We start from the raw sequence: 25,486 nt of genomic DNA, 5'->3' as shown, positions 1-25,486 counted from the left end.
ACGTTTACAGTTTTAGGTTTGTATTAACATCTTTATCTTTAACTAAAGCCCATGTGCACACTCACAATCTTGAACTGAATGGTTTATTATAAAGAATTGTGCATTCTTTTGCACAGCTGAAAATGTTTTAAATTGTATTAAACCATATATCAAAAACTAGAATTTGAAAATAAATCATATTCATTTTTCACTTTATTTTAGATAGCTATATTTGGAGTCATGAGAGTAAATTTTTCTGTATGTTTTAGCTAATTTATTTCGTTTAGGTTTTGTTTACATTTTATGAGCTCCAACAGGTTTCCATTTAGCCACTGATCACTATTTCCACTGATCTACTGATACCGTGTGTAGGCTGTGTAAGTACATGTATGTATCTCCTTAATAATAAATAATCAGTGTCTGGGATGTTGATAGTATTTTGTCCTGATAGCCAGCTTTGTTTTATTCTCAAAAATATGAAGGAAACAAACAAAAACACGCATCAGGAACACTGCATCTGTTTTCTCACTGCTGAAAGTGAGAGCTTTTGCTGTCAATCTGCGGCTGGGTGGATAGTTAAGTGGGCGGGGTTTGTGTGTCTGTGTGGGCGGGGTTTCCGCTAAACTCTGGGTTAGGTTGATTCACTATCGATCATTGGGGAAAGACGGGGCTAGATTTCCTTGTGGCGGAGAAATCTGATGTGTAGGGAACATGAATCGGGCGATTGCGGGGCGCAGATTAATTTTAGCTCGTTAACAGAATTGTTTCGGACTGATTGTGTTCACCGAAAACAAATGAAATAGCACTCTTCTCCCGTGCTCCAAGAAGTGTTTCGGATCGGACTTGCCAAAATCACTACTTTGTTTCTCTTACGGACGGTTTGTGTTACCTAAAAGTAATCGCGTCTTAAGAGAGGTACGCGTCCGTCCCTACGGTACGTGAAGTTCGGAGAAGCGAGGCCCGATCTCTTGATCCGTGGAGTACTCTCGAGTCCCTCTGGATGGATGGATGGGTATGGGGAGAGCAGGACCTTACTACCCCGGGGCTGAGCGCCTCATCTCTCCGCTACTGCATCTGCTAGTGCTGTGCACCTTCTCCTCTCTCACTCACATAGGTAAACACTGGCTTAACACTTTATGCATGATTTATTGAACGTAAACAAGTTAAATATATACTAAAACACCTTTAAAAAGTTTTTGTCTGGAGGGGATGTTTAATTCTCACTTGTATAAATATAGAGTTGTATTTACGTGCTATTATGATAGTGCTGGTTAATATACATACAGTATATATCCTCACAAAAAAAGTGGATTCTAGTTCTTGTTTTACAGTCTGGGGCAGTGTCCTTCATCCGTGTCTTCTTGCACAGTTATTGCAGCTTTATTTCCAATAAATGAAGTGCATTGATCTACGCATCCCTCTTGCGCTTGACTGGACTGGGTGCTTTTCAAAGGAAATTAAATATTTATGAGTGATCATAATATTAGCTAATTTCGATTCGTATTCAGGGGTGATTGTTTGATTCGCTTTTATTTGTTTGATTTAGATTTTTTTTGTTGATGGCAGACAGCATGCTGTCAGTTGCAGTAAGATGGTGATCATTTGTTCACGTCCATCTAGCTTTTGGTCTGTTTTATTATTTATTTAGGGTTTTGCATATTGATAAATGTTTTTTTTTATTAAAATACTCCTCAGTTATAGTAAGCAAAACGATTTGTTTGTTTATCTATGTATTTATCTACTAATTCCAGTTTTTTGTTGTTGTTTTTTGTGCCATTGACCAGTTGGGACAGTCTTAAATGATTTTGTTGAAATGGGGTTGGCTTCTGAGCAGGAGACTGTGAATGCTACACATTTGGTGCCCTGTTTTCACTTGGCACCTTGTCAAGCGCTCCACTTTGGGTGTCCTGGCCGTAGACTGTGTTAATGCCATTGTGAATTAAGAGGATATGGAATGCTGCTGGGTGTCCATTGAGCAGTCACACCTTCATAATTAATTTAACATGGACCCCGGGCAGTCAGGCACATTGCTATTCTTCAATGAGGGAAAAAATGTATATGGCTCAACCTAAATGTATACTTTTTTTTTTTTTATTATTAATTTCAGAAGAAATAAGCAAAATGTTCCATAAATGTATTAGTATTTTATATTAAGCATGAAATGTACTTAGTTTGACCATTCCAAGTGTCTGTCCATCTCATGCTTCTTGATTGGCTTCGGTTTTCGACAATGTTTGCTTTCTTTTCAGTGACAATATACTGAAGTTGTAATATAATATATAGAGATCTATGATATATTTTGAATGTTTCATTTGATAAGGATATCATTTTTAAATAAGGAATGTAGTATTAAAGAAAACATACATACAAAACAGTCATCTTTTTATTAAATTTTTTAGAGCAACTGGATGCTTGCTGTTCTTTGATTTCATCTTTGGCTATTAAATCTGGCTGTATTGTCTCTCAATTGCTTTAGTCCCAAATATACATCTACCCTTCGGTGGTATTTGATTGGATTATAATCTTGGCAGAAGCGGGAGACAGTTGCAGCTGTTCAGATTCGTTTTTCTTTTTTTCTTTTTGTTTTCATTCTCTCTCTGTCTCTGTCTTTTCTCATGTCTGGAATAGTGCTTTATTGTTTAACAATTGTATGATTTTACAAGCTACCTGTAAAAAGGTGCCTTTTAAAACTTTTTAATAGATTCTTTTGTGGTTTACTATGATAAGTCTTACTAATACTTACTAAAATTACTGCACCATGATTTCTTTTTTTATTTGTCTTATGCTGTAGCAAGGCTATGAAAAGCTTGAAAGGCGTACAACGCAGCATATTAAAGCAGATTCTAAAGTTCAGTGCAGCACAGTATGGCTGGAGATGTCATTTAGACATTGAGTCTTGTAAACCCCACTGCTTTCTCCAGATCTTCACGTTGACTCCTGGAGAAGGCGTGGGCCTGTTGACCTCCCTGCCCTGGCCAAATTCCACATCTTGAAATTTCACTCCGCACACACTCTGTGGGCCCCTCTACAGCTGAGAATGGCTGCTCAAACGGCAGGCCACCCTGAGAAAATATTTCCAAAGACTTAATAGCAACAAGGGTGTTCAGTGTGCTCAAAACGAGGTGGATCACCCCAGCAGCAGGATCGCAGAAATGAACCGAACCTGTGAAATCAACATTGTGTTTTCTCCATCCTATGATTTACACTGCCTTTGTATTCTTTAGAAGAAGAATATGCACTCTGAAAACTGTTTTAATAATTTGATATTTTATGTATCTGATATTATAGATTCATTAACTATAAACATATATATTTATTTGGGGTTTGTGGATATTTTAGGATTTGCCTTACATTAAACCCCTTTATGAAGTGATTCAAATGATTCTTTCTTTAGATGTCTGGCATTTCAGAGTTTAAGTTAAACATTTGTCAGGACACTGAGACATTCTAACACAAAGTGTGAATTTTTTTTTTTTTTTTTTTTTTTTTTTTTTTCTCATCTGCCACTAGCTTAGGATCTGCTGCCCCCAACTGGGGGTCCCCTAAGACATTCCTCGCAAAGTGTTTTGCACAGAAGATGAAGTCAGAAGGATATAAGGAAAATCAATCTATTCTGCTCTTTTTGAGGGTATGACTGGGAATTCAGTTGCACCCGCTTCTAAGGCGATTGTCAGGTGACGAGTTTCAACAAGGGGCCTGCAAAAACAACCAGGATGGCTGTGAATTAGATTATGGACGGGTGGCAGATTTGTCGCTTTACTTCATGCACTGAAAGCACACACATGTGTAGAGTTTTCCACCCAGATACCACCCTATTCCTCACAAAATATCATGGATTTAAAAACAGAAAGCCTTCCCAACACCTCACGCCGAGCTGCTTAGAGAAACAATGGAGGCACATGCATTCGATGGACGACCAGGTCACATATGGGCTCCATGAAAAGCCTCTCTGTTTCTCCGTGATATGTAGGACATACCTACCTAATGCGGTTACGTTCGCAGCGCGGCCTTTGTGGTTTCATACCCTTGCCCATTTGCCAGGGTCACGATTCTTTATTTTCGAGCAAGCGGCTGTTTGTTGGTCCTTGGATATTACTTGGTGCGCATCTGCTTGGAGCATCCGCTCAGACTATAAATGGGAATGCGCCGGAGATGGCTTTGTCTTGCATGCCTTGCCAAGTATTTGAGTTTTTTTGTTCTGGTACAGATGTCACTGGAGCCTTGCCTGATAAAACACAGCGGGAGGTGGATGGGAGCGGGGACTGCCTTTTTCCTCTCCTTTCCAGCCAATGTCTTTCCAGCACAACATCAACACGGCTTCAGCCAGGCTACCGTATTGTCTTACAGCGTGTTACTGAAACCCAATCTAGCCCGTGCTTTGTCATGCCTCTTCTCCTCCAGCGCCGACTGCAGATCTGATCCACTACAGCACTCCGCGTCATCTGATAATCAAATCAGATGCATTTGAATCCGCTGCGGTCGGAGTTATTGGCTTGGCAGGCAGAAATGGGTGGCCCTGACTGTGTAAGATAGAGTCATCACAAGCGTGTTAATGGAGAGGCTGCAGCTGATATCAGATTAGGACAGCCTCTCTCTGAGCTAATGCAATTGGGCTGCACTCAAAAGTGAGGCATTAAGACTCTAAGTGATGCAGTGTGGAGGCTGTTGGCCTTCCCTGGGAGATGTTGTTCTGCTTGTGCCGTGTCACTGGTGGCTAACCGGGACGTGACGACAAGATCTTGAGTGTATTTTCGACAACAAGTGTGTATGAAACCATAAAGGTGTCATTGGGTGGACTCCAAGTGAAGTAGTATTCAAAGAAAACACTTTTAATTGCTACACTAGGACCACACCCTAATGACGCTTTGAGGTAAATAGTTGCATGTAGTTTGCATGCAATGACTCTTTTGCGCTTACAAGCACATGTGCTGGCTTTCTGTGGCCAGAAAAGCCTCCTGTGCTCTTTTACTTATTTGAAGTGCCGTTTAATTTGATTTTATTGCGGCCATAAGCATTCTCCTTTGTAGATAACAGGAGGCTTCACACCCTGGTTGAGCCGACTGTTAATGTTTCGAGATCTTAATGTAAAACACACACGGAGCCACGCCGGGAGGAAACACACAGTCCACTTGCACACCTTATTATGGTTAAGCAGTTTAAACCGGTTTATGACATGAGTAACAACAATGGATGTTAGAGTATTTGTGCGCCTTTGTTCAGTCAGTATTCTTTTAAATGTCTAGTTTAAAATGTATGCCAAATGTTGTCTTTGAATTACTGTTGGTTTTATATGGTTTTGAAACACTTTTGTACCATTTTCAAGACGTTTCTCAGTTTTAAATGTTATTTGGTATAACAATCAAGTAAAAGGTCCGGACATATTTTTCTTGCAAAGTGAATACATTATGAGTGTGCTGTACACAAAAGGTTTTTAAAATATAATTGTAAGGTAAAGTGTATTTTTATAAATCTCATGAATTCATAAAAATATTATATACTTTTACGACGACATTTTGCAATCTGAAACTGTCATTTAAAAGGTCAAATTGTCTGCTATTTTAGGTTTTTTGACCTTGAGAAGGTCATGGATCCTTTCTAAAATATAAAAAAAACAATTCTGCAATTTGCTTGTACCACGCAACTTTATTAGTCACACCACCTGACTCTGATGAGTAGTTATTTCAAATATAAATAATATTATATAAAAACTGCTTCAATGTCTTTCATTGTTTTTTTAAAGGATTAGAAATAAAATATCATATCAAACCATTTAATAAGATTTTTTTTAACTCTCTCTCTCTCAATATTTAATTGAAATTAAAAACATGCTCATTATTGAAGAGGTGTATTCAAGCGATCATTATATATGTGATTAGAATGATTTTTTTCTGAAATGAAGTGTCTTTGTGTCGTGTCTCAGGTGAGAGCCAGGTCCAGACCCCGCAGTGCCGTATCCAGAAGTGCACCACTGACTTTGTCTCTCTCACTTCTCATCTTAACCCTTCACTGGATGGCTTTGATATTGAGTTCTGCAAGGCGCTGCGAGCCTATTCCGCCTGCACCCAGCGCACATCCAAGAGCTGCAGGGGTAACCTGGTCTTCCACTCTGCCATGCTGGGCATCAGTGACCTCATGAGCCAGAGGAACTGCTCCAAAGACGGCCCCACGTCGTCTACCCATCCCGTCATCCCTATTGAGCCATGCAACTATCACAGCCGTCATCACCAAGCATCACGGCCCGGAACAGGGACTGGGGCTCCAGAGCACCCACGACCAACCTACCTGTTCTGTGGCCTGTTTGGGGACCCTCATCTAAGAACTTTCAAAGACCATTTTCAGACCTGTAAGGTTGAAGGGGCATGGCCCCTGATTGATAACAATTACCTGTCAGTGCAGGTCACAAATGTTCCAGTGGTATACGGATCCAGTGCCACAGCAACCAATAAGGTGAGTCGTTTTCTTATTTATTATAGAACTATTTTGTCTTTTTTTTATTAGAATTATTTGCTAATTTCTTTGGAAAAAGTCGATTAGTTTGTCAGAAGTGTCTCAGACATGCAGCATATGTTGCACAAAATGAAAAATAAAAGTTTTGTAGGACATCACTTTATAATTTAGTGCATTACAGTGTTGTTAATTTTAATGTTTCTTTAAACTACTGAGTACTTTGACACACTGTTGTTATTTTTAAACTATTAAAAATAGTTTTCGTTAATTGGAATTAAGCTGAAATGAAACTCAAACTTAAAAAAACTCAACAGAAAATTACAAATGTTGCCTTGAGAACTAACTGAAAAGAAATAAGTTGAAGTTCTAAAATTTATAAAACCAAACACATAACAAATGAAAACTGAAACTATACAAATAAAAGATATTAAAATAGGAATAAATATTAAAATAGTATATGAATAATACTAAAATAACACCGGTTCATAAACTTTGAACTAACAATAAATAATGTTTTCTTTACAGAATTTCTTAATCAAGGTTAATTTGATGATTTTGTATTCATTGTTAATTCACATTACGTAATTGAAAACGTTTATTTATACAAATTATTCATATTTTTCATAATGTTAGAAATGAGCATTAACCAAGTCAAACAGATCCTTAAAATTATTTTCTATTATTTCAGAGCTTGAAACTTTTGAGCCGAAGTTTTCCTTTTTTATTTCTAATAAATATTGTAAAAAATGTTTGTGCGTTGTGCAATGTTGCATTGTTTTTATCTTTGTTTGAAGTGTATGATGTCTCTCTATATATGGATAAGATTATCAGAAAGAGCTGCAGAAAGCAGATAAGACTTCTAACTCTCAACTTTGACCAAGAATTCACAGGTGCAAGTTAAACAAAGCAAACAGCTCTAGTCTTATGACTTACACTTGTGACCAACGTGTCTGTGAAATTCTAATATTATTAATGACTGAATGAAGCCTGGGCTGTGGCATGACCCATAATAAGATCACTTTGAAAGAAGCCTCTGTCTCCATTTCTCATTGTGTGGGACTTAAAGTCAAACACTCAAAACAAACCGGCTTATACACACCCATTTCAAATCTGCTGATGCAGAATATTGACTGCTGGCGATCATGTTTACAGATTTTTATAACCTGAAGTAGCTGGAAGCTTGAGAATATCACATCCTGAGCAGACTGCAATCATCAGATACTTGCTTTTCCTTCTTAAGTTTAAACAGCTGAGCTCATCGATGGACAGATGTGGCTTCAAATGCTAAATTTGGCCGCCGATGCTAATTACTTCCCATTTGACCCCTTGACCTTGAAGGTGGGGAGCCATTATTAAACATTTGCAAGTAATTATTAGTATACACTGCTTAACTGAGGCCTTTTCAGCTGCCTCACCTTATGGCCAACTGGTCATCATTTTTCATCCTTGTCCTGTGTACAAAGCTGCTATTCATCCGCAGCTAATGTAACACCACACTTCTTGTTAGCCAGTGCTTTTGCTTCCCACAAGTCTTAGAGTTTCACAGTATAAGGACTGTATACTGGCTGCATTTTATAGTTAACACTTACAGGGCGAAAGGGTTTGCGGATCTGTAAATACTTGTAATTTTCTAAACAACTGCCGTATACAGATCGTCTTGTTTTACCACGATAGAGTAATTCTAGTTTTCAGTCCAAGGCATAAAACAGCTTTTGTCCTTTAAAGGTGAATTGTGTTATTATTTTCATCATTAAAAAACATTCTTCTATCCGTGTCTAATATGCAGGGAGTAAAAAGGCCATTTGTAGGTTGATTGCTCCAGAAACTAACACTGTGGTGCTATCAAAACATTCCTCTGTTTGTTGACCGGACCAACAGAGCCACATTGACTCAACCAATGGTATGTGTTTGTGGCGAGACTTATCTATTTGTCCAGCTAATGGCAGATGTGGAGAATGTTCAGGAAACCAGTATGAGAACAGTCATTATTTTGGCAATTCCCATTTGTTATTACAGAGGTACAGATATACTGATGAAATAAAATATTTGGTGGCGGTGGGGTTGGGCTACAGATAAAAAGCACATTTTGGTGGGTCTGAATAACAGTATAATTAATAATAATAATGCATGTTTTTTATTGTAGTAATCTTTTGATAATTTAGTTTGAACTTTTTTATGTTACAAAATGTACAAAAAGTCCAGCAGTCTGTTGTTTCACCAGAAGATCTAGTTGTGACAGTTTGACTTAAAGAAAAAAGAAAAAGAAAAATGGAACCATGCATGAATTAATAATCACAATAAGATCAATAACATGCGTTTAGAAAATAGATATGGTGAATATCCTTTTAATGTCAACGAATGTTTTTAGTGTATTTTGGAGTTTTTAACTATGCCCTCTGTGCTTCTTTTAAGATCACAGTAATCTTCAAACCATACCAAGAATGCACGGACCAGAAGGTCTACCAGGCCGTAACAGACGACCTTCCAGCCGCTTTTGTGGACGGCACCATCAGCGGGGGCGATAGTGAGACCCGCAGCATCTGGATCCTGGAGAAGTCACCAGGTCAGCACGTAGAGATCCACGCCGCGTACATCGGTGTCACCATCATCATACGCCAGCAGGGCCGCTACCTGACGCTAGCCGTGCGAATGCCGGAAGAGTTTGCCATGGCCTTCGACGAAACGCAGGACCTGCAGCTCTGCATGAACGGTTGTCCCACTTCAGAACGCATCGACCAAGAGGGACAACTTCAGATGCCCATGCTGGGCCTCCAGCAAGCCAGCTTTCAGCAGCAGGCGAGGGTCGAAGCCCAGAGAGGGCTCTTCACCCTCGAAAGCGCCTCCAGGAAGTGCAGGGAGCAACTGGAGGTTAAGGACATCTATTTCCACTCCTGCGTGTTTGACCTGCTCACCACAGGAGATGCGAACTTCACCACTGCTGCCTACTATGCCCTGAAGGACATGGAGACTCTGCACCCCAAGAGGGAGCACTGGCATATTTTCCCCAACTCAGCCACTGGGCTGAGGCCGTTTTCATTGCTCCTCAATGCACTGCTAACCAGCTTCCTCATCACTGTGCTTTTATAATGTGTACAGTGTTTTGATAACTGTTTCGAAGAAGAAAACCAGACTGTAAAAAGTCAGTACTCTGAGGTACTTTGTATATACTGTCTGTGTGGAGAATGAATGTTAGAATACGAACCTTCATTAGACTGTACATTTTGCGTAAGTCATGTTTTCAAGAGAGCTGAATATTGTAGATTTTTGTGAGTGAATTTTTCGAGATTTCATGTTTTTTGTCCTCAGGAGGGGAAATCTTAAAGGAAGCACTTTATTTTTCTTTTCTTTTTTTGGTTTTTGCAACTAGAAAACGGTGTTCCACGGAACCAGTGCTCAGTAATTGAAAACTCTCTGTGCTTTTTCTTTGATACATTTCTGTAGGCCTCTATACAAATGGTCCTTACCTCACCATCTTGCTCCGTAGAACCGTGTTAAACAGATTTCACAATGTGGCTGGCGTAGTGATTGTGTGCTAGAGGTTTAAAGAAGGATCATGTTGACTAGACTTTCTCTTTATCTGTGTTTTTAGTTCTGGTACTCAGCTGATCAGCAAAAACAAAATGAAGAATTCAGGCGAACACAGCAAACGTAGGTTGAAGTGCACTTAAGTCAGAAATTCAAATTGGAGTGTTTCTGTTGTTGAACATGGGCATTGTTGGGTGTTGGAATTTCAGCCCATTTTATAAATGACAATCAGAATTTGAGTTTGGTACAAAGTCTGCCTAGTGTACGACACAAAACATCAATCCTGAAGAGTGCGTTTTAGAGACACCAAAATATTTATGCTAAAAGTTTCATCTAATTTCATAGTCCGTGAGCAAACAGTGCTAAAGTGGGCCATGTATCATTCCTAGTCTGACTTGTAGCATCTTCTGGAATGGCTTCTTGCAAGATTACATTTATTAGCTTTCTCACTTTGCCAAACAAATATTTACTATCTGTTCAAAGTGTTAAATTCCCTCAAGTCCTTGTTTTATCCTTGACCAAAGATATGACGCAGAAGCAACACACATATCAGATATTTTTGCCAGACGTACTGTACTGTCAGCTTCCCTATACGTTTCATTTAGCCAAAAATGATGGTGTTGTATTGTGATGTTCCGCAAGCCAGTGCCATAAATCAACTCAAATCAGAAATATGTTCAATGGAATAGTTTTTTGACCCAGCAAGCATTTTAACAGTTATTTCGTCAGTCAGAAGTGCAACTTGAGCCGTGGTTCTTTTGCTGACTGCACATCAGCAGTGATTTCATTCAGAGAGCGTTCAAATCAAATGAAGGATATTCAGAAACACTCATGTCTCTATTTAATTTGAGTGTGGCATTTGGCCTGGTGGACACGCAATTCATTTGATGAAATCGAATTGTATACCTTCTGGAACTTACTGTCCAACTGCTACAGAAGCCATGCCAACACTCCTGATACACGCCTTTCAAAACCAAGGCTTGCTACTGTAGAGACGTCACTGTTTAACTACTGCCCGTGCTGAAGAGCTGCTACAATACTGTGACGAGTGTAATCGATTGTATTTGGAACACTGGGAGTTTCGCAGGCAGTGAATTGGCCGAATCCGAAACAGGATCATCTGATTGGTCAACTGACCTAAATCAGTGTACAGTGGGGTATTTTTATTTTTTTTTCTTAAATACTAGAACAAGGCGTCAGTGCAATTAATTAGCTGCAATGGAAAGCCTTCATCCTGTGTTTTTGCATTTCGCATCTGATCTTGTGATCTCTTACCTTTGTTGTGAACATTGTTTTTGTAAAGAGTGACTGCTCAATGTTTATACTTAAATTATTTATGAAATATAGTGTCTTGTTAGAGAAGTTAAGCTCATACTCTTGCTGTTGAAAAACGTTTGAGACGTGATTGTACTGCCACCTAGTGGGTCACCATTGTTACATCAGTGTTTTAGTATTGTACGGATGCTGTTCAAAAAAAAGAAAAAAAAAAGAAAAAGTGTGTTATTTAAAACAATAAATGAAAAATACATAAATGCACTGGCTTTATTTATTTTTTTACACATTTCATTTGTGGTTAATAGCCATATACATTCATTGGCTTGTACATTTACATTTAGTAATTTAGTAGACTTGCATCCAAAGCAAGAACACAAGGCAATGCAACACAGTACAAGTATAACTAACAGACCAAAAGTATAACTGTACAACACTATAGCAGAGTTGTAAACAACAATCAAGTTCTCCAAAGTCAAGTGCTCCTTAATAACATTTTCCTAATTTTCTGTAATATACACTACTGTGACTTGCATAATATTACAAAATAATTTTGTCAAATAAATGCCGTTCTTTTTTACTTTTTATTCATCAAAGAATTGCAAAAAATGTAGTGCTGTTTTCACAACAATATTAAGCACCACAGCTGTTTTTGAAATGTATAATAGAAAGATTTCAAATTCAAAAAAGCTAATTAGCATATTAGAATGATTTCTGAGGGACCATGTGACAATGAAATATGTTCAAATAGAAAACAGTAATAATAATGATAATATTACTGTTTTCCCAGTTTTTTGATCACATAAATGCAGCCTTGCTGAGCATGAGACACTTTCAAAAACAAAAATTAACTAAAAAATAGCAAACTTTTGAACAGTAGTGCAAATAGTTAAAACAAAATGTGGACATTCAATGCTCCAGTCTTGATGTAGCACTGACGTCACATTCACAACTTCCCCAAAAATAAAATGAAACAATGTCTCAATCTTTGATAAAGCGCTATGCACAATGATCTCATTCCCATGCAACAAAGAGTTTCATCAAAGTTTCATCACTGTCAGACAGAGTTCAACAGTGTCACAACAGTGGAAGCTGACTTGACAATGCCATTCAAAGCTTTTATATTTGACAATGGCCTACAAAAGCAGCATGTAGTGCAGTGCATGTGTTATATTGTGTACATGATGTGGTTGTGAGCAGCTATCACACTCATCTGCTCACATATCGAAGCACCTGCGTCTTGTGGCTCATCGAGACGCACATCAACATTCCAGATTCTCATTTGCATCAGCTGGAATTCCTCCAAGAGCACGTCCAATTAACTCTGACATCCGTGACAGTTGTTTTTGAAACTCTGCAGGTTTGCAGATGAGAAATATGACAGGTTTCAGTTTAATTGGGAAAAATGAGTATAAATTATTTCACTACTGGCTTTGCATATGCAATAATATGAGCCCTTACCACTTTATGACGGCCTGCACTGTCATTAAAATGTCGAAAATGGTGATTTTGATGAGGAGAATCCTGAGAGCTTCAACAAATAATAGATCTCCGTTTGCTCGGACCTCTGCAACAGTACAGAAAAATGAGTACAGAACAAACAGAACTGAATTTTTAGGATTAACAAATGTACTATACCTTCGAAAAAACTGCTTTGATGGTCCAAACACGTATCAAAGGTTTCTTCATCGTCAGCCATTCCTGAAGATCAGAAACACTTTGCAATTAAGTCCCTTTAGTTACTAACACTAAGCAACATGTTTGTTACAGCATTAATTCATATCTGTTCATGTTAATTAATGAAAATACAGCATAGGAAAATTAACCATGTTTTACTACAAATAAAACCAAAAAAAACATGGTAAATATAGCTAAACCATGGTAACCACAAATTAGCCATGGGTTTGCAACACTAACCATAGTTTAACCATGGTATTTGTAGTAAAACTGTGGTTAAACAAATGGTAATTAATCCACCACCACCAAAAAACAAATGTTAACAAATGTTAACATAGATGTGACTAATGTTTCCATATAATGATGCAATAATTACAGAGTTTACCGGTCGTCTCCATTGGGAATCCAGCATAATGTCTGTGCAGGAGTTGATCGGAGCCTCTGTGACTCACAAAGCAGGTGTAGGACATCCATTCACTCGAGGGCACAGATATAACAGACATTGCGCTCTGAATGTGTCCTTGGAGCAAGTTCGAGACTGGCGGATTAGTTCCTCTGGTGCCACTAGAAATCCAGGCGACCTCCAGCTCTGCTCGATGAATGTCATGGACCACACACACCAGGATGGTCAAGCCGTTGAGATCAGTATGAAATGGTGGAGATAAGATGGCAAAAGGGACAGCATCAGATCCCACTTCAAAGACAATAATAAGACATTAGTGTGCATAGATGGTTATAAGAGGTTTAGGATCAGTATCATGGTTTCCTCAAAAATACTGTGCTGTTTTCAACACTGGTAATAATGCTAAATGTTTCTTGGTCTGCAAATCAGCATATTAGAATAAATCTGAAGCATCATGTGACACTGCAGAGTGTTCAATTGTAATGTTAACTGTATTTTAAAAATTGACCAACCCTAAAGGTTTTAACTTTACACTAAAATAAAAAAAATAAAAAGAAATAGTACCGATGTTCACGCAGGAACTGCTAGATTTCACAACTACCTGAACAACTTATTACTTCATAACAAAAAAAATGGCATGTAAAACATAACTAGACTGAAATAACCTAGTATTTCATTGTAAAATATACTCAGCAATCTTTGTTATATTTACAACATCAAAAAAGTACAGTGTGTGGAATGTCTTTAAGAACAAATTGTAAAAACAGTCCCGTTATTGAAGTATTTTAAATGATGTTTTAATGAAGTGCCTTTACTTGAGCTTTGTAATTGCTACAAATGTTAGTAATTGTGCTAGCTTCCCAATAAAGTCTACAACTTACTTGTAAAAAGCATGGTGGTGGTGAGGAGGGTAGGAAGCATGTTGATGTTGTCTAGCTCTGTGAGTTGAGCCGCCAGTGAAGAGGACTATCAGCTTTCAGTCATGTGATTTCACACCCGCCAAGGAATCTTTCCATCGCTTGTGTTGTTCTCAGGGGAGCTGTGCCAAAATACGGTACGACTGGGCTAAAATGAGCACACAAAGACCTGTGCTGCTAAACACGCTGATACATTTATTTTGGCATCAGGTTTCATTCATAGGATAAAATAACTCACTAGCAATTCGACATTTAAAAAGAGTGTAGAATTTGATCAATTTGAGTTCCATCTTGAAGTTAATTTCAGAATACTTGTTGGACAAAGTGTGTATTTAAAAATAATGAAAAAAGTTCTGTTTGGTGTGGTATATTGTAAATACTTGTGAGAGTGTGAAGTGGAGTGTTTTCCCAAAGGTTCGCACCTGTTTTATGTTGGTTTCTTCTGTGGTGAGAAACAGATAATATCAACACCAACGGCTGAACCTGCTGCTTTATACATCTGGATGAAATAAACCAGCACTTTCAAAGAATGGTTTGATCAGGTGTACTCTATATGTCAAAGCTTCCTGATCTTTACTGAAAGTCTCTTACATGAAACTAAATTAGCAACAATCACTGGACATTAGCCATTTTTTTGCAGGTCAGGTTCGGGTCTTACAGTAACAATGAAGTTTGTGCCTTGTTATAGAGTAAAACTAGTACAGTTACTAAGATGTTTGGCAATCACACAGCCCAAAAGCATTTCACTATATCATACAATATTTCTGCAATAACTGGGAGTTTTTTTGAAAATACAGAGAAGTTTATATATAAAACAAAGATTACTGAAGTATGTTTACATGCAAGTTTCAGTCTTTAGTTGTTAAAAATTAGTTGTGAAATTTACTAGCAGTTTACTATTGTTTCTACTTTGTACAGTTCAAAAGATAGGTTAGTAAGAATTTGTATGTTCTAGAAAGAAGTATCAAGAGGGTGAATATATATTAGATTACAAATAAAATAGTAGACTACTATTATGAAAAATTACTACAATTTAAAATGATAGATGCATTACTCTTGTATTTTAGTAGGTATTTCCACATAATTATGAAATATTACACCTTCCTTTAAATTTTAATTTGTTTGTTTTAAGATTATTCACTAGTTATTGTGTTGAATTCAATGTGTATTTTTGCTTATAAACCTTCTAGTTTGATTCAATATAGCCTATAGCAGGGCTTGCTAAAAAAAAAAAATCCAAAACACATTTAAAACTTTATATTATTTACTGAACATCATGAAAGACTCGTCGGCTCAAATCTAAGTAAAATACAATTGGCGATAGACTAAATATGTTGTAATGAAATGACAACAACAAATATTTTTGTTGTGTGGCCTTCAAAAAAAAAAAACAACAACAACAACACTGTGTATGCTAATTTACTGAAAATCAAATTATTATTATTATTTTTTTTTTTGTAAGCATCTGTTGGCCAATCATATAACAGTCAAAATAAGAAATAACTTTTAGTTCTGTCACTGTACATGGCAGCCGGCATGTTTACTACGGACGTGACCTGGCTTTTTGTACGTGTTGATGGCTGTAGGTCATTCCCCTGTCCAGCGGCTGTGTGTTGTCATTTGAATACAGAGCCCAGAGCAGACAGCACATGCTCGGCAGCTACTGCTGCAAACCAGGAAACTGTGGGCAGGACGAATGAAAGAGAAAATGAAAGCAGCCGACACAATGATCCAGCTAAAATTCAGGTAAAGACACAACACTGAACGGTTCAGATAAGCGTGTTCCTCAATAATGTTGTTAGTAGATGCTTGTCCCACTATACAGAGACCACATCGTCGCGACACAAACGCACGCCAGAATAGAGCAGAGAGCTCGTACTGTATCACAGCAGATGTCAATGTATTAGCATGAACAGGCTCACGTTACAGAGTGAGGTCAAAAGAGAACGCTCAGCACGGCTCTGTGTTGCCATGCGTGCTATTTTAAGAACACTTGATTGTTGTCTTTTATTTTAATTAGCATTTCGATCATGCTAACATGTGCTAGATTCTACAGTGCTTTGTGAATGACAAATTCTCAGTGTGGAAGGAAAGTAAAGATGAAATGTAGGTGATTTTTTTTCAGTTAGAGTGGCCAACGAAAGGCAAAATTTGTAGGTTTTTTGAAATAATAATGTAGTTCAATATTTAAAGCTGCAGTAGGTAACTTTTGTAAAAATCTATTTTTTACGTATTTGTGAAACCTGTCATTATGTCCTGACAGTAGAATATGAGACAGATAATCTGGGAAAAAATCAAGCTCCTCTGGCTCTTCCCAGTGGTCCTATTGCCATTTGCAGAAATTAATCCGCTCCCGTTAAGAAATAACCAATCAGAGCTGCGGTCCGTAACTTTGTTTGTGTTCAAAATGTAGAAAAATGTATATAATAAGGGAGTACACCATGAATCCATTTTCCAAACCGTGTTTTTAGCTTGTCATGAATCACTAGGGTGCACCTATAATAAGTGTTTATATTCGGGCTATTTTAGATTGCTTCGGGGGTACCGCGGTGGAGTAACCCAGTACCTTTGTGATTCTTCATAGACATAAACAGAGAGAAGTAGTTCCGGCTACAATGTTCTTCCGCGAGACGCAAGCAGTTCTGTTTATTAACCGCTAGAGCGTCAAAAGTTACCTACCGCAGCTTTAATATGCTATATTTATTGAAATGAAAGCTTATGGGTTTTTTAGATTTTGAGTCAAACACCCGTTAGCCTGTTAGCAATGGTGCAAAATACCTACTGTGAGTACAAAAATTTGCGCAAATAAATGTTTATTTAACTGACCATGCACACAAAAAAAGGGTTATTATTTTTTTTTTTTACATTTTCTATTTCATCACGGAAACAAAAACATTATTTCAGAGAAAAAATTAAGTTGTGTTACACATTAAATCCCTCAAACTCTCTTTCAAAAAACTGTAATTGTGCACAAATTGCACAATTTGTTTTTACCCGATAGAATACAAATATGCAGACAATTTACAATGTAATGGTATTTCAAGTTTGTTTCAACGTTTGATAAATAGAGGGACACAACTTACCACCACAAATAGAGCAGGACCAATACACAGTGATTTAAAAATATTAAGTGCAGTAAAAGCAAAGAATACTTCAATTATTTACACATCACGTGAGCACCAACTTTGCTTTTCTCTCCACAGGACACAGTGACAATTTCTAAAATACAAAAGTGATCACCGTCAAAATCAGCAATACCAAAAACATTCATTATGCATCTGTTGCTTGTAATCCTGCTCATTCTGGAGTCCCAGTTTTGTGTCCAGTCTTCTGACAGCAATAGTCCTGCAGGGGATAACCTGGCAACAAATGGCCTCCCTTTCCCTTGGAGTAAAGTGCGCCTGCCAAACTACATAGTGCCTGTACATTATCATCTACTTATTCATCCCAATCTCACCACCCTGATGTTCAATGGTTCTGTGACGATTGAAATTGATGTCAAAAACAACACAAACTGGGTGGTGCTGCACAGCAAGAACCTCAAGATCTTCACCGCCACTGTTCTGGACGAGTACGAGGCCCATCTGTCAGACAAAGTGCTCTCGGTGCTGGAATATCCTGCACATGAACAGATTGCCATCTTCTCCCCAAAGATTCTGACCTCTGGGGAAAAATACTTCCTGTATTTGGAATTTGGCGCACCATTAAGTGATGGCTTCTATGGATTTTATAAGAGTACATATAGAACAAAAGCAGGGGAGACAAGGTAGAGTAAAAATAGCTGAAATGTAACATTATATAAATCATACCAGCAAAAACACCATAGAATAGATTGCAATACATTTCTAAATAATCAGTCAAAATGTTCTCCCCATAGGGTCCTGGCATCCACCCACTTTGAGCCAACATCTGCCCGAATGGCACTACCATGTTTCGATGAGCCCATTTTCAAAGCTAATTACACTGTCAGAATAAGGAGGGGCCCGTCACACATAGCTTTGTCCAACATGCCATTAGTAAGCTCCGTTTATACATCTACTTTTCTTTACATCTATCTATCTATCTATCTATCTATCTATCTATCTATCTATCTACACACATCTATCTATGTGTGTATATATATACACACATATATCAATGTGTAGATCCATTTGTAGAATCAAATTTACTTCAAAATTAATAATAGGCCTAATAATAGTTAATTTCAATGGTATATGATTGTTTTTATGTGAATAAATGATTTTGAAAAATTAATTATCGTTTAAAAATTGTGAAAATATTTCTTTTATAGGAACAAACTGTGGAAATCGGCAATGGTCTGTTTGAGGACCAGTTTGAAGTGAGTGTGAAGATGAGTACGTACCTGCTGGCTTTCATTGTCTGTGACTTCAGATCTGTCACTGGGATGACTGCAACCGGAATTAATGTAAGTGACTCGAGCTTAGCAAGGGTTAAACAAACTGAAGCAGAGACATGTGAACGCAACAGCTTTTTAGGCTTGTATAAAGTTTGCATCACAGGCTCTCGGGCGAGAAATGCATTTTGAATGAGCTGTTTTTTTTCTGTTCTCCCGAAGATTTCTATTTATGCAGTTCCAGAGAAATGGCATCAGACACACTATGCTCTTGAGGCTGCTTTGAGGCTTTTGGAGTTTTATGAACAATATTTCAACATACTTTATCCGCTGCCAAAATTGGGTGAGTACATCTCTTACCTTTCCTTCCAGTGTTTCAATGCATATGTTATGAGATGTGCCTTTGGATGTTTACATTGTTGTTTATTTCATGATGTGCGCCAGACCTGATAGCGATTCCAGATTTCCAGTCAGGAGCAATGGAGAACTGGGGCTTGACTACTTATAGGGAGACGTCTCTTCTGTACGACCCTGACATCTCATCAGCCTCCGATAAGCTCTGGGTTACACTGGTGATAGGACACGAGCTGGCCCATCAGGTTATATATAAAATACATTCTCAATCAAGTCTGCTATTAGCTAGGCCAGTGAATTACAGGAGGAAAGTACTATTAAATGTAAGCAGGTAATTGTAAGCTAAATGTAAGTTATTTTCTTTCTTTCTTTCTTCTCCCCAGTGGTTTGGTAACCTGGTGACCATGGAGTGGTGGAATGACATATGGCTGAATGAAGGCTTTGCCCGATATATGGAATTTGTCTCACTTGAAGCAGTATATCCAGAGCTTAAAGTTGTATGTTCAAGCTTCAGATATTTCTGTCTGTACATTAGCTATATATGCTTATACAGCCATTTTCATTTTGTTTAGCTTAATGTACTAAAATAACTAAAACTAAAAAATACATTTAATTCTATAAATATATATATTTAAATGTAATGATATGATAAATCAAATCATTACATGATAAATCACCCCAAAAAAACAAAAATTTTACTTGGGTGATCAAGACCCACGTGTATCACCGTGAAGGAGTTTATTTTGAGACAGCAACCACCTGATTGTATTTATGCTTATACAACCTTTCCCATTTTCATTTTGTCATAATAATCATCATAATTTGATTTAATAAAAAAAAAACTAAAAAAAATTTTTTAAATAATATATAGATATTCTAAAATAAAACTAATACAAATGATCAATCACCCCAATAAGTCATTTAATTTTCAAATGAAAATTAAATGATATAGAAACTGTAGTAGTACTAAAATAACACCGATTATACAGCTCACACAAAAAAAATAAATAGATATGAAATAGTGATTTTAAGCTTTTTATATAGTTTTTATGATAATTTTTATGAAGATGGCATCATATGTCAAAACAAGAGGGAGCGAGTCCGCTTTTTGATACAAGACATTTCAAAGCAGTGCACTGATGGACAGTTTTGCTGCAGATGACAGTGAATAACATCAAGATGTCCAAAGTCAGTTAATAAAATAAAATAAATCAATTAAAATGTATCAAGAAATAAATAGACAAACTGGTTTTAGAGTCTCACATGCTTTCTTTTGCATGTTATAGGAGGACCACTTCCTGGACACCTGTTTCGGGGCTATTGGACGGGATTCTCTAAATTCTTCCAGGCCAATTTCCAGTTTAGCTGAGAACCCTACTCAGATAAAGGAAATGTTTGATACAGTGTCATATGATAAGGTGGGGAAACACTTAAACAACGTGAAAACATTCTCACCATTTTGAATTATTTGAGTTAATCAAAAGTATCTGCTTTATTACTGAATATTTTAGGGAGCATGCATTCTCCATATGCTGAGGAATTTCTTGACAAACGAAGGCTTTCAGAGTGGCATAATTCGGTACCTTCGGAGGTTCAGGTACAGCAATGCCAGGAATGAAGACCTGTGGGACAGCCTTATTAAAGTATGTCACTTCTTCATCCCGTGCCTATTTGTTCTGTCATACATTTATAATCCAAAAACTCGCACTCTCTCTTTATACTCTCTGCACAGACGTGTTCTGAGGAGGAATTTACAGCAGGAGAATACTGTTACAGCAGTACCCAAGCCACTAAAAATGCGGTAAAGATGTCACATCATGAATAAAATATTAAATTTTAGCTATTTATAATTCACAGCAGTCCTTAAACACAGAATGCAGAACGAGAATTACATTTTTCAGTGTGTTCTTGCACCTTGAAGGTGATATTTAACATTCTGAATAACTCTTTGCATTGCAGTATCGTTTTGCTGGGGAGCATATAGACCTGAAGAAAATGATGTATACGTGGACTTTACAAAAGGGCATACCGCTGGTCACCCTGAGGCGGGAAGGCAGGAGACTTTATGTTGGGCAAGAGCGCTTCTTAAAGATAGCCCTGCCCAATGATCCCTCATGGAATTCACTTCAAGAAGGGTAAACCACTGCAAAATGACATGAGCTCACTGTTTAATTCAGTAGTTCTTTCAGTCTTTAATATGAATACCACAATAAGGGCAGTAAATATATGACTGACTGAGTCTTCATAACAGAAATGTACAATTATTTTCCATAGCTACCTGTGGCACATCCCTTTGACATACAAAACAAGCCACTCTGAGCATGAGATGAAGCACTTATTGACCACAAAATCAGGTAAGATTATCTTTTTTTTGTTTGTTTCATAATTGTTTTACTGTTTAAATTTATTTGAAAAGCTAGTAAGTTATTTATGGCAGGTCCCATTGTGACAATTTACTCACATTGTTATTTTAATAATTCTTGATATACTCTTATACCTATTGTTTTGCGATTAATATTTTGTAATATTTGGAATTCAATATTTTCATTTTATTTTATTATATGCTTTTGTCATTTTTTTTTTGTTTTTAGTTTTCCAGTTGTACAACCCTCCCTCCCCCTTGTAGTGTAAAAAATATTTTGCCTGTAATATTAAATGGCATAAGATGTCTAAAAGCTCCCCGACACATGTACTGTATATACTTATTACTGTACATATACCAATCTGTCCACCCCAGATGTGCTGATGCTAGATGAAGAAGTTGACTGGGTGAAGCTCAACACTGACATGAATGGATATTATATTGTCCATTATGATGAAGAGGGCTGGAACTGCCTGACGGAGCTGCTGAGAGTAAACCACACTGCTCTGAGCTTTAAGGACAGAGCCAGCCTCATTCATAACGCCTTCCAGCTGGTCACGTGAGTTAATGTGCAAGACTCATGAAGCATATCTCAGCTCAGACTGAAAACAGGAAATTCTATATTAGCTAACAAAATAAGCATAACTGTGTTCTCCTATGAGCTCATTTGTCATGCTACTTCTTTTTTGTTATCCAGTGCAGGACGACTGTCACTAGACAGAGCTTTAGATTTGATCGGTTACTTGAAGTCTGAGACCCACAATGTTCCTCTCCTGCAAGGGCTTGGCTATCTGCAATCCTTCTACAAGCTTATAGAGAAGAGACACATAGCTGACGTTACTCATAATCTGAAGGTATGACACAAATATTTCCTGGAGTCTTATCGAATTTACTGTCCTCATTCCTCCACGTATCTGTCAAAGAGTCTTTTGTTTTAGCAAGGTTGCTTGCAGACCCACCTGCTGAGATCCTCCAAGTCTTCTTGTCTGAGTGGTTTTCATCTTGTTTGTGTGTATAGCCACTTTACGTCTGGTTTTATCCCACAGACCTACATCTTGCGGTATTTCAGAGATGTGATTGACAAGCAGACGTGGAGTGATGATGGGACAGTCTCAGACCGGAGACTGCGGGAATCGGTTCTTTCCCTTGCATGTGATTTCCATTATCCACCTTGTTTGGAAAAGGCTAAGCAGCTCTATAATAGCTGGGTGGAATCCAATGGTACAGTCAGGTGACTTGGCTTCAGTATTTGCTCTTACCAAATGACACCCTCCAATATTACCCTCCAATTTTAAATGATTGTGGAAATAGATTTCTTAACAGCTGACTATTGCTTTACAATCTATACAGCTTACCCACTGATGTGTCTAAGACGGTTTACATGGTTGGAGCCCAGGATGACAGCGGTTGGGCCTACCTTCTGGAAAAGTATGGTGTGTCCATGTGTGAGACAGAGAAGAGCAAATTTCTCTCAGCTTTAGCAAGCAGCAAGGACTCTAAAAAACTATCAAGGTAACTACCATTGTTATCAATATGTATAATTATACTACCATTAGGGGTCAGTAAGATGTTTCTGGAAGAAATTATTGTTTATTGAGCAACATTGCATTGAATTTATCAAAAGTGACATTAAAGACATTTATGTATCAGTTTTCAAAAAACTAGTAAGAAGCACAGTTGTTTCCAGCACTAATAATAATAAGAAATGTTTGAGCAGCAAATCAGAATATAATGATTTCAGAAGGATCGTGAGTAATGAATGACTGTTGAAAATTCAGCTTTGTCATTACAGGAATACAGTAAACTAATAATATTTCAAATTTGAATTATATTACAGTATTACTGTATTTTTGAGCAAATAAATGCAGAGGCTTATTTTAGACTTATTTTAAAGAGATAGTTCACAAAATGAAAATTCTGTCATTAATTACTCAGCCTCATGTCATTCCAAACCCATAAGACCTTTTTATATTTAGATATTTAGCTGACGCTTTTATCCAAAGCGACTTACAATTGCTATATATATATATGTCAGAGGTTGCACACCTCTGGAGCAACTAGGGGTTAAGTGTCTTGCTCAGGGACACATTGGTGTCTCACAGTGGATTCGAACCTGGGTCTCTCACACCAAAGGCATGTGTCTTATCCACTGCGCCAACACCACCCATATTAAATATTTTTGATGAAATCTGAAAGCTTTCTGACTTTCCATAGACAGCAAAACAACTGAAACACTCAAGGCCCAGAAACGTAGTAAGGGCATCGATAAAATAGTCCATTTGAAATCAGCCGTTCAACTGTCATTTTATGGAGAATTTTATGAGAATATTACTATTTTGTCTGGAGATATCCTTGCTATTTGTCTGGGCCTTGAATGTGGTAGATACATTGCTGTCTGTGCAGGGTCAGAAAGCTCTCAGATTTCATCAGAAATACCTTAATTAGTTGTCCAAAGATAAATGATGGTGAGTAATTAATTGCAGAATTTTCATTTTTGCGTGAGCTATACCGTAAGAACATTACAAAGTCCTATTGATAATATATATGAAATACACAGATAGAAAATGAAATGCAGGATTGCTCAATATTATATATACAATGCTTGATTTTGGACTTTATTTACTAGGGGTTAAAACATGATATGAATGCAATGAGGTCATTTTAATGAGGTCTAACATGATGCCTTGCGTGTCTCCATCTTTCCTGTAGATTATTACAGCTTGGAATGGGTGGAACTGTAATAAAAACACAGAATTTACCCAGTCTCATATACATGGTGGCCAGAAATCCAGTGGGCCATTTTCTAGCATGGGATTTCGTAAAGAAACATTGGAATGAACTGGTAGAAAAGTAGGTGCCATCCACTGCTTTTTATTTAGGTTAGAAAGGTGCAGGATAACACTAGCTGTGATGTGCTCATTACCATGAATATAAGATACTTACTGTATGTCTCATTATCAAAGGTTCCCACTGGGGTCTTTTGGAATCCGAAGTATAATTGTAGGCACTGTAACTCAGTTCTCATCCACTGAAGAGTTGAGAGAGGTGGGTTGTGTATTTGTTGTTTAGAAGGAATTGTCATCTGTTTTGATGGTTCATTTACAGCATTGCTTTTTGTTCTTTTTGTGTTGAGGTCGAGGTTTTCTTCAAGTCCATCACAGAGCAGGTATCTCAGCTGCGTGTCATACAGGTGGCCACAGAAAACGTGGAGAAGAACATTATGTGGCTCACAAGGAATCTAGAGACCATGAGGACTTGGTTGCAGCAAAGACTCAACTAAAATGCAAAAAGCAGACCAACATTTCGCACTATACTAGTTTTTACTAGTATATTGATTGTTGAGTTATTAACCAGTATCAGGATCAGCTCAGAAACATCCACTTTTCAAGTTTTCTACTGTTTTTCATTTTTTTAAATAGATTAACGTCACATATAATGCATGATGTGTTTGCTTTTTTATTTAGATAATGAGGTTCAGAAACAGCTATGCCGTTTCAAACCTCTAATGATTTCGTCTTGGTGTTTTTCTTTGCGTCTGCTTGGTCTCTTGACACCTGTGCCACATTTTCTAACGAAAGTTAAAAGGACTCTGCCTATTAATTAGTGGCATAAAATCATACTTGAAGACACTGAACATTAATGAACTGAATAGGGTTTGGAATAATTAGAAATATTTTTTTTAGTCTAGCCTAAAAACAAAAATGTGTTCTTACAGAAAATGTATTAAACTGAGGTATGACAATAAATTTAAACTTTTGTTAAAAGAACAGTGCTTTTAGTTTTCATTTACTGATAGCACGTTTTGACCTTTTTGACCACATTTAACCTTCACTAGTCTTGTTTGCTGTCATCACAGGTACTTATGTCAACTGTAAAGTATCAGGAAGAAATACAAGTTGAAATATTTGAACTAGAAATATTGGAATTAAGAAATCTGGAATTGATTCAGAAGTGTTCAGCTATATATAGCTACATCTAATAAGGTTTGCTTCAGATTCGCTTTGTTCGGACTGTTTAATGTTGGTTTATATCACAAGTTATGTGATGCAGATATCAATAGACCAAAATTCATCTATTTCAAAACTTGATAAAGTAATACAAATTGACAGCAACTAAACGGAGGGGCATGAAGATGATGATAAACATGTATGCCTACCATATTTTGGAGACAAATTTGTACCCAGAAGTGAGCTAAA

General features: G+C 37.3%; 3 protein-coding genes across 3 annotated transcripts; 2 read left to right on the top strand and 1 right to left on the bottom strand.

The window, feature by feature from the left end:
• The first annotated feature begins 612 nt into the window (after positions 1 to 612).
• Positions 613 to 11,253, top strand: LOC113049635 (RGM domain family member B-like). Its single transcript, XM_026212147.1, has 3 exons — positions 613 to 1,093; positions 5,900 to 6,426; positions 8,839 to 11,253. Exons 1-3 carry the CDS (start codon positions 988 to 990, stop codon positions 9,511 to 9,513), a joined length of 1,308 nt encoding a protein of 435 aa, XP_026067932.1. The 5' UTR covers positions 613 to 987; the 3' UTR covers positions 9,514 to 11,253.
• An 84-nt stretch (positions 11,254 to 11,337) lies between these two features.
• On the bottom strand, positions 11,338 to 14,614 carry LOC113049636 (pre T-cell antigen receptor alpha-like). Its single transcript, XM_026212149.1, has 5 exons — positions 14,185 to 14,614; positions 13,286 to 13,594; positions 12,862 to 12,924; positions 12,685 to 12,790; positions 11,338 to 12,577 (listed from the first exon to the last, which is right to left on the bottom strand). Coding segments are annotated over exons 1-5 (519 nt in total). The 5' UTR covers positions 14,225 to 14,614; the 3' UTR covers positions 11,338 to 12,576.
• A 1,194-nt stretch (positions 14,615 to 15,808) lies between these two features.
• Positions 15,809 to 25,057, top strand: LOC113049634 (endoplasmic reticulum aminopeptidase 2-like). The gene is made up of 19 exons (XM_026212146.1): positions 15,809 to 15,966; positions 17,424 to 17,986; positions 18,098 to 18,236; positions 18,512 to 18,646; positions 18,797 to 18,917; positions 19,019 to 19,173; positions 19,312 to 19,425; positions 20,215 to 20,346; positions 20,440 to 20,571; positions 20,661 to 20,729; positions 20,888 to 21,063; positions 21,203 to 21,282; positions 21,666 to 21,849; positions 21,988 to 22,144; positions 22,337 to 22,521; positions 22,641 to 22,802; positions 24,000 to 24,140; positions 24,254 to 24,335; positions 24,424 to 25,057. The coding sequence occupies exons 2-19, from the start codon at positions 17,493 to 17,495 to the stop codon at positions 24,568 to 24,570; spliced, it is 2,805 nt and encodes a 934-aa protein (XP_026067931.1). The 5' UTR covers positions 15,809 to 15,966; positions 17,424 to 17,492; the 3' UTR covers positions 24,571 to 25,057.
• The last annotated feature ends 429 nt before the right edge of the window (positions 25,058 to 25,486 follow it).

The sequence above is a fragment of the Carassius auratus genome, chromosome 30, assembly GCF_003368295.1.
Source record: "Carassius auratus strain Wakin chromosome 30, ASM336829v1, whole genome shotgun sequence".
Lineage (NCBI taxonomy): Eukaryota > Metazoa > Chordata > Actinopteri > Cypriniformes > Cyprinidae > Carassius > Carassius auratus.
Note: the sequence above shows the minus strand (reverse complement) of the source record. Positions and strands in the feature narration are given on the sequence as shown.

What these genes read in the sequence shown, in the direction of transcription:
- LOC113049636 (XM_026212149.1), bottom strand. Translation starts at nt 14,224, where the DNA reads ATGCTTCCTACCCTCCTCACCACCACCATGCTTTTTACAA. An exon ending in CACCACCATGCTTTTTACAA is followed by an intron (nt 13,595 to 14,184) that starts GTAAGTTGTAGA and finishes TTGTCTTTGAAG; the next exon opens with TGGGATCTGATGCTGTCCCT. An exon ending in ATTCCCAATGGAGACGACCG is followed by an intron (nt 12,925 to 13,285) that starts GTAAACTCTGTA and finishes TCTGATCTTCAG; the next exon opens with GAATGGCTGACGATGAAGAA.
- LOC113049634 (XM_026212146.1), top strand. Translation starts at nt 17,493, where the DNA reads ATGCATCTGTTGCTTGTAATCCTGCTCATTCTGGAGTCCCAGTTTTGT. An exon ending in TGGAATTCACTTCAAGAAGG is followed by an intron (nt 21,064 to 21,202) that starts GTAAACCACTGC and finishes TATTTTCCATAG; the next exon opens with CTACCTGTGGCACATCCCTT. An exon ending in GAATCCAATGGTACAGTCAG is followed by an intron (nt 22,522 to 22,640) that starts GTGACTTGGCTT and finishes CAATCTATACAG; the next exon opens with CTTACCCACTGATGTGTCTA.
- LOC113049635 (XM_026212147.1), top strand. Translation starts at nt 988, where the DNA reads ATGGGTATGGGGAGAGCAGGACCTTACTACCCCGGGGCTGAGCGCCTC. An exon ending in CTCCTCTCTCACTCACATAG is followed by an intron (nt 1,094 to 5,899) that starts GTAAACACTGGC and finishes GTCGTGTCTCAG; the next exon opens with GTGAGAGCCAGGTCCAGACC. An exon ending in GTGCCACAGCAACCAATAAG is followed by an intron (nt 6,427 to 8,838) that starts GTGAGTCGTTTT and finishes GCTTCTTTTAAG; the next exon opens with ATCACAGTAATCTTCAAACC.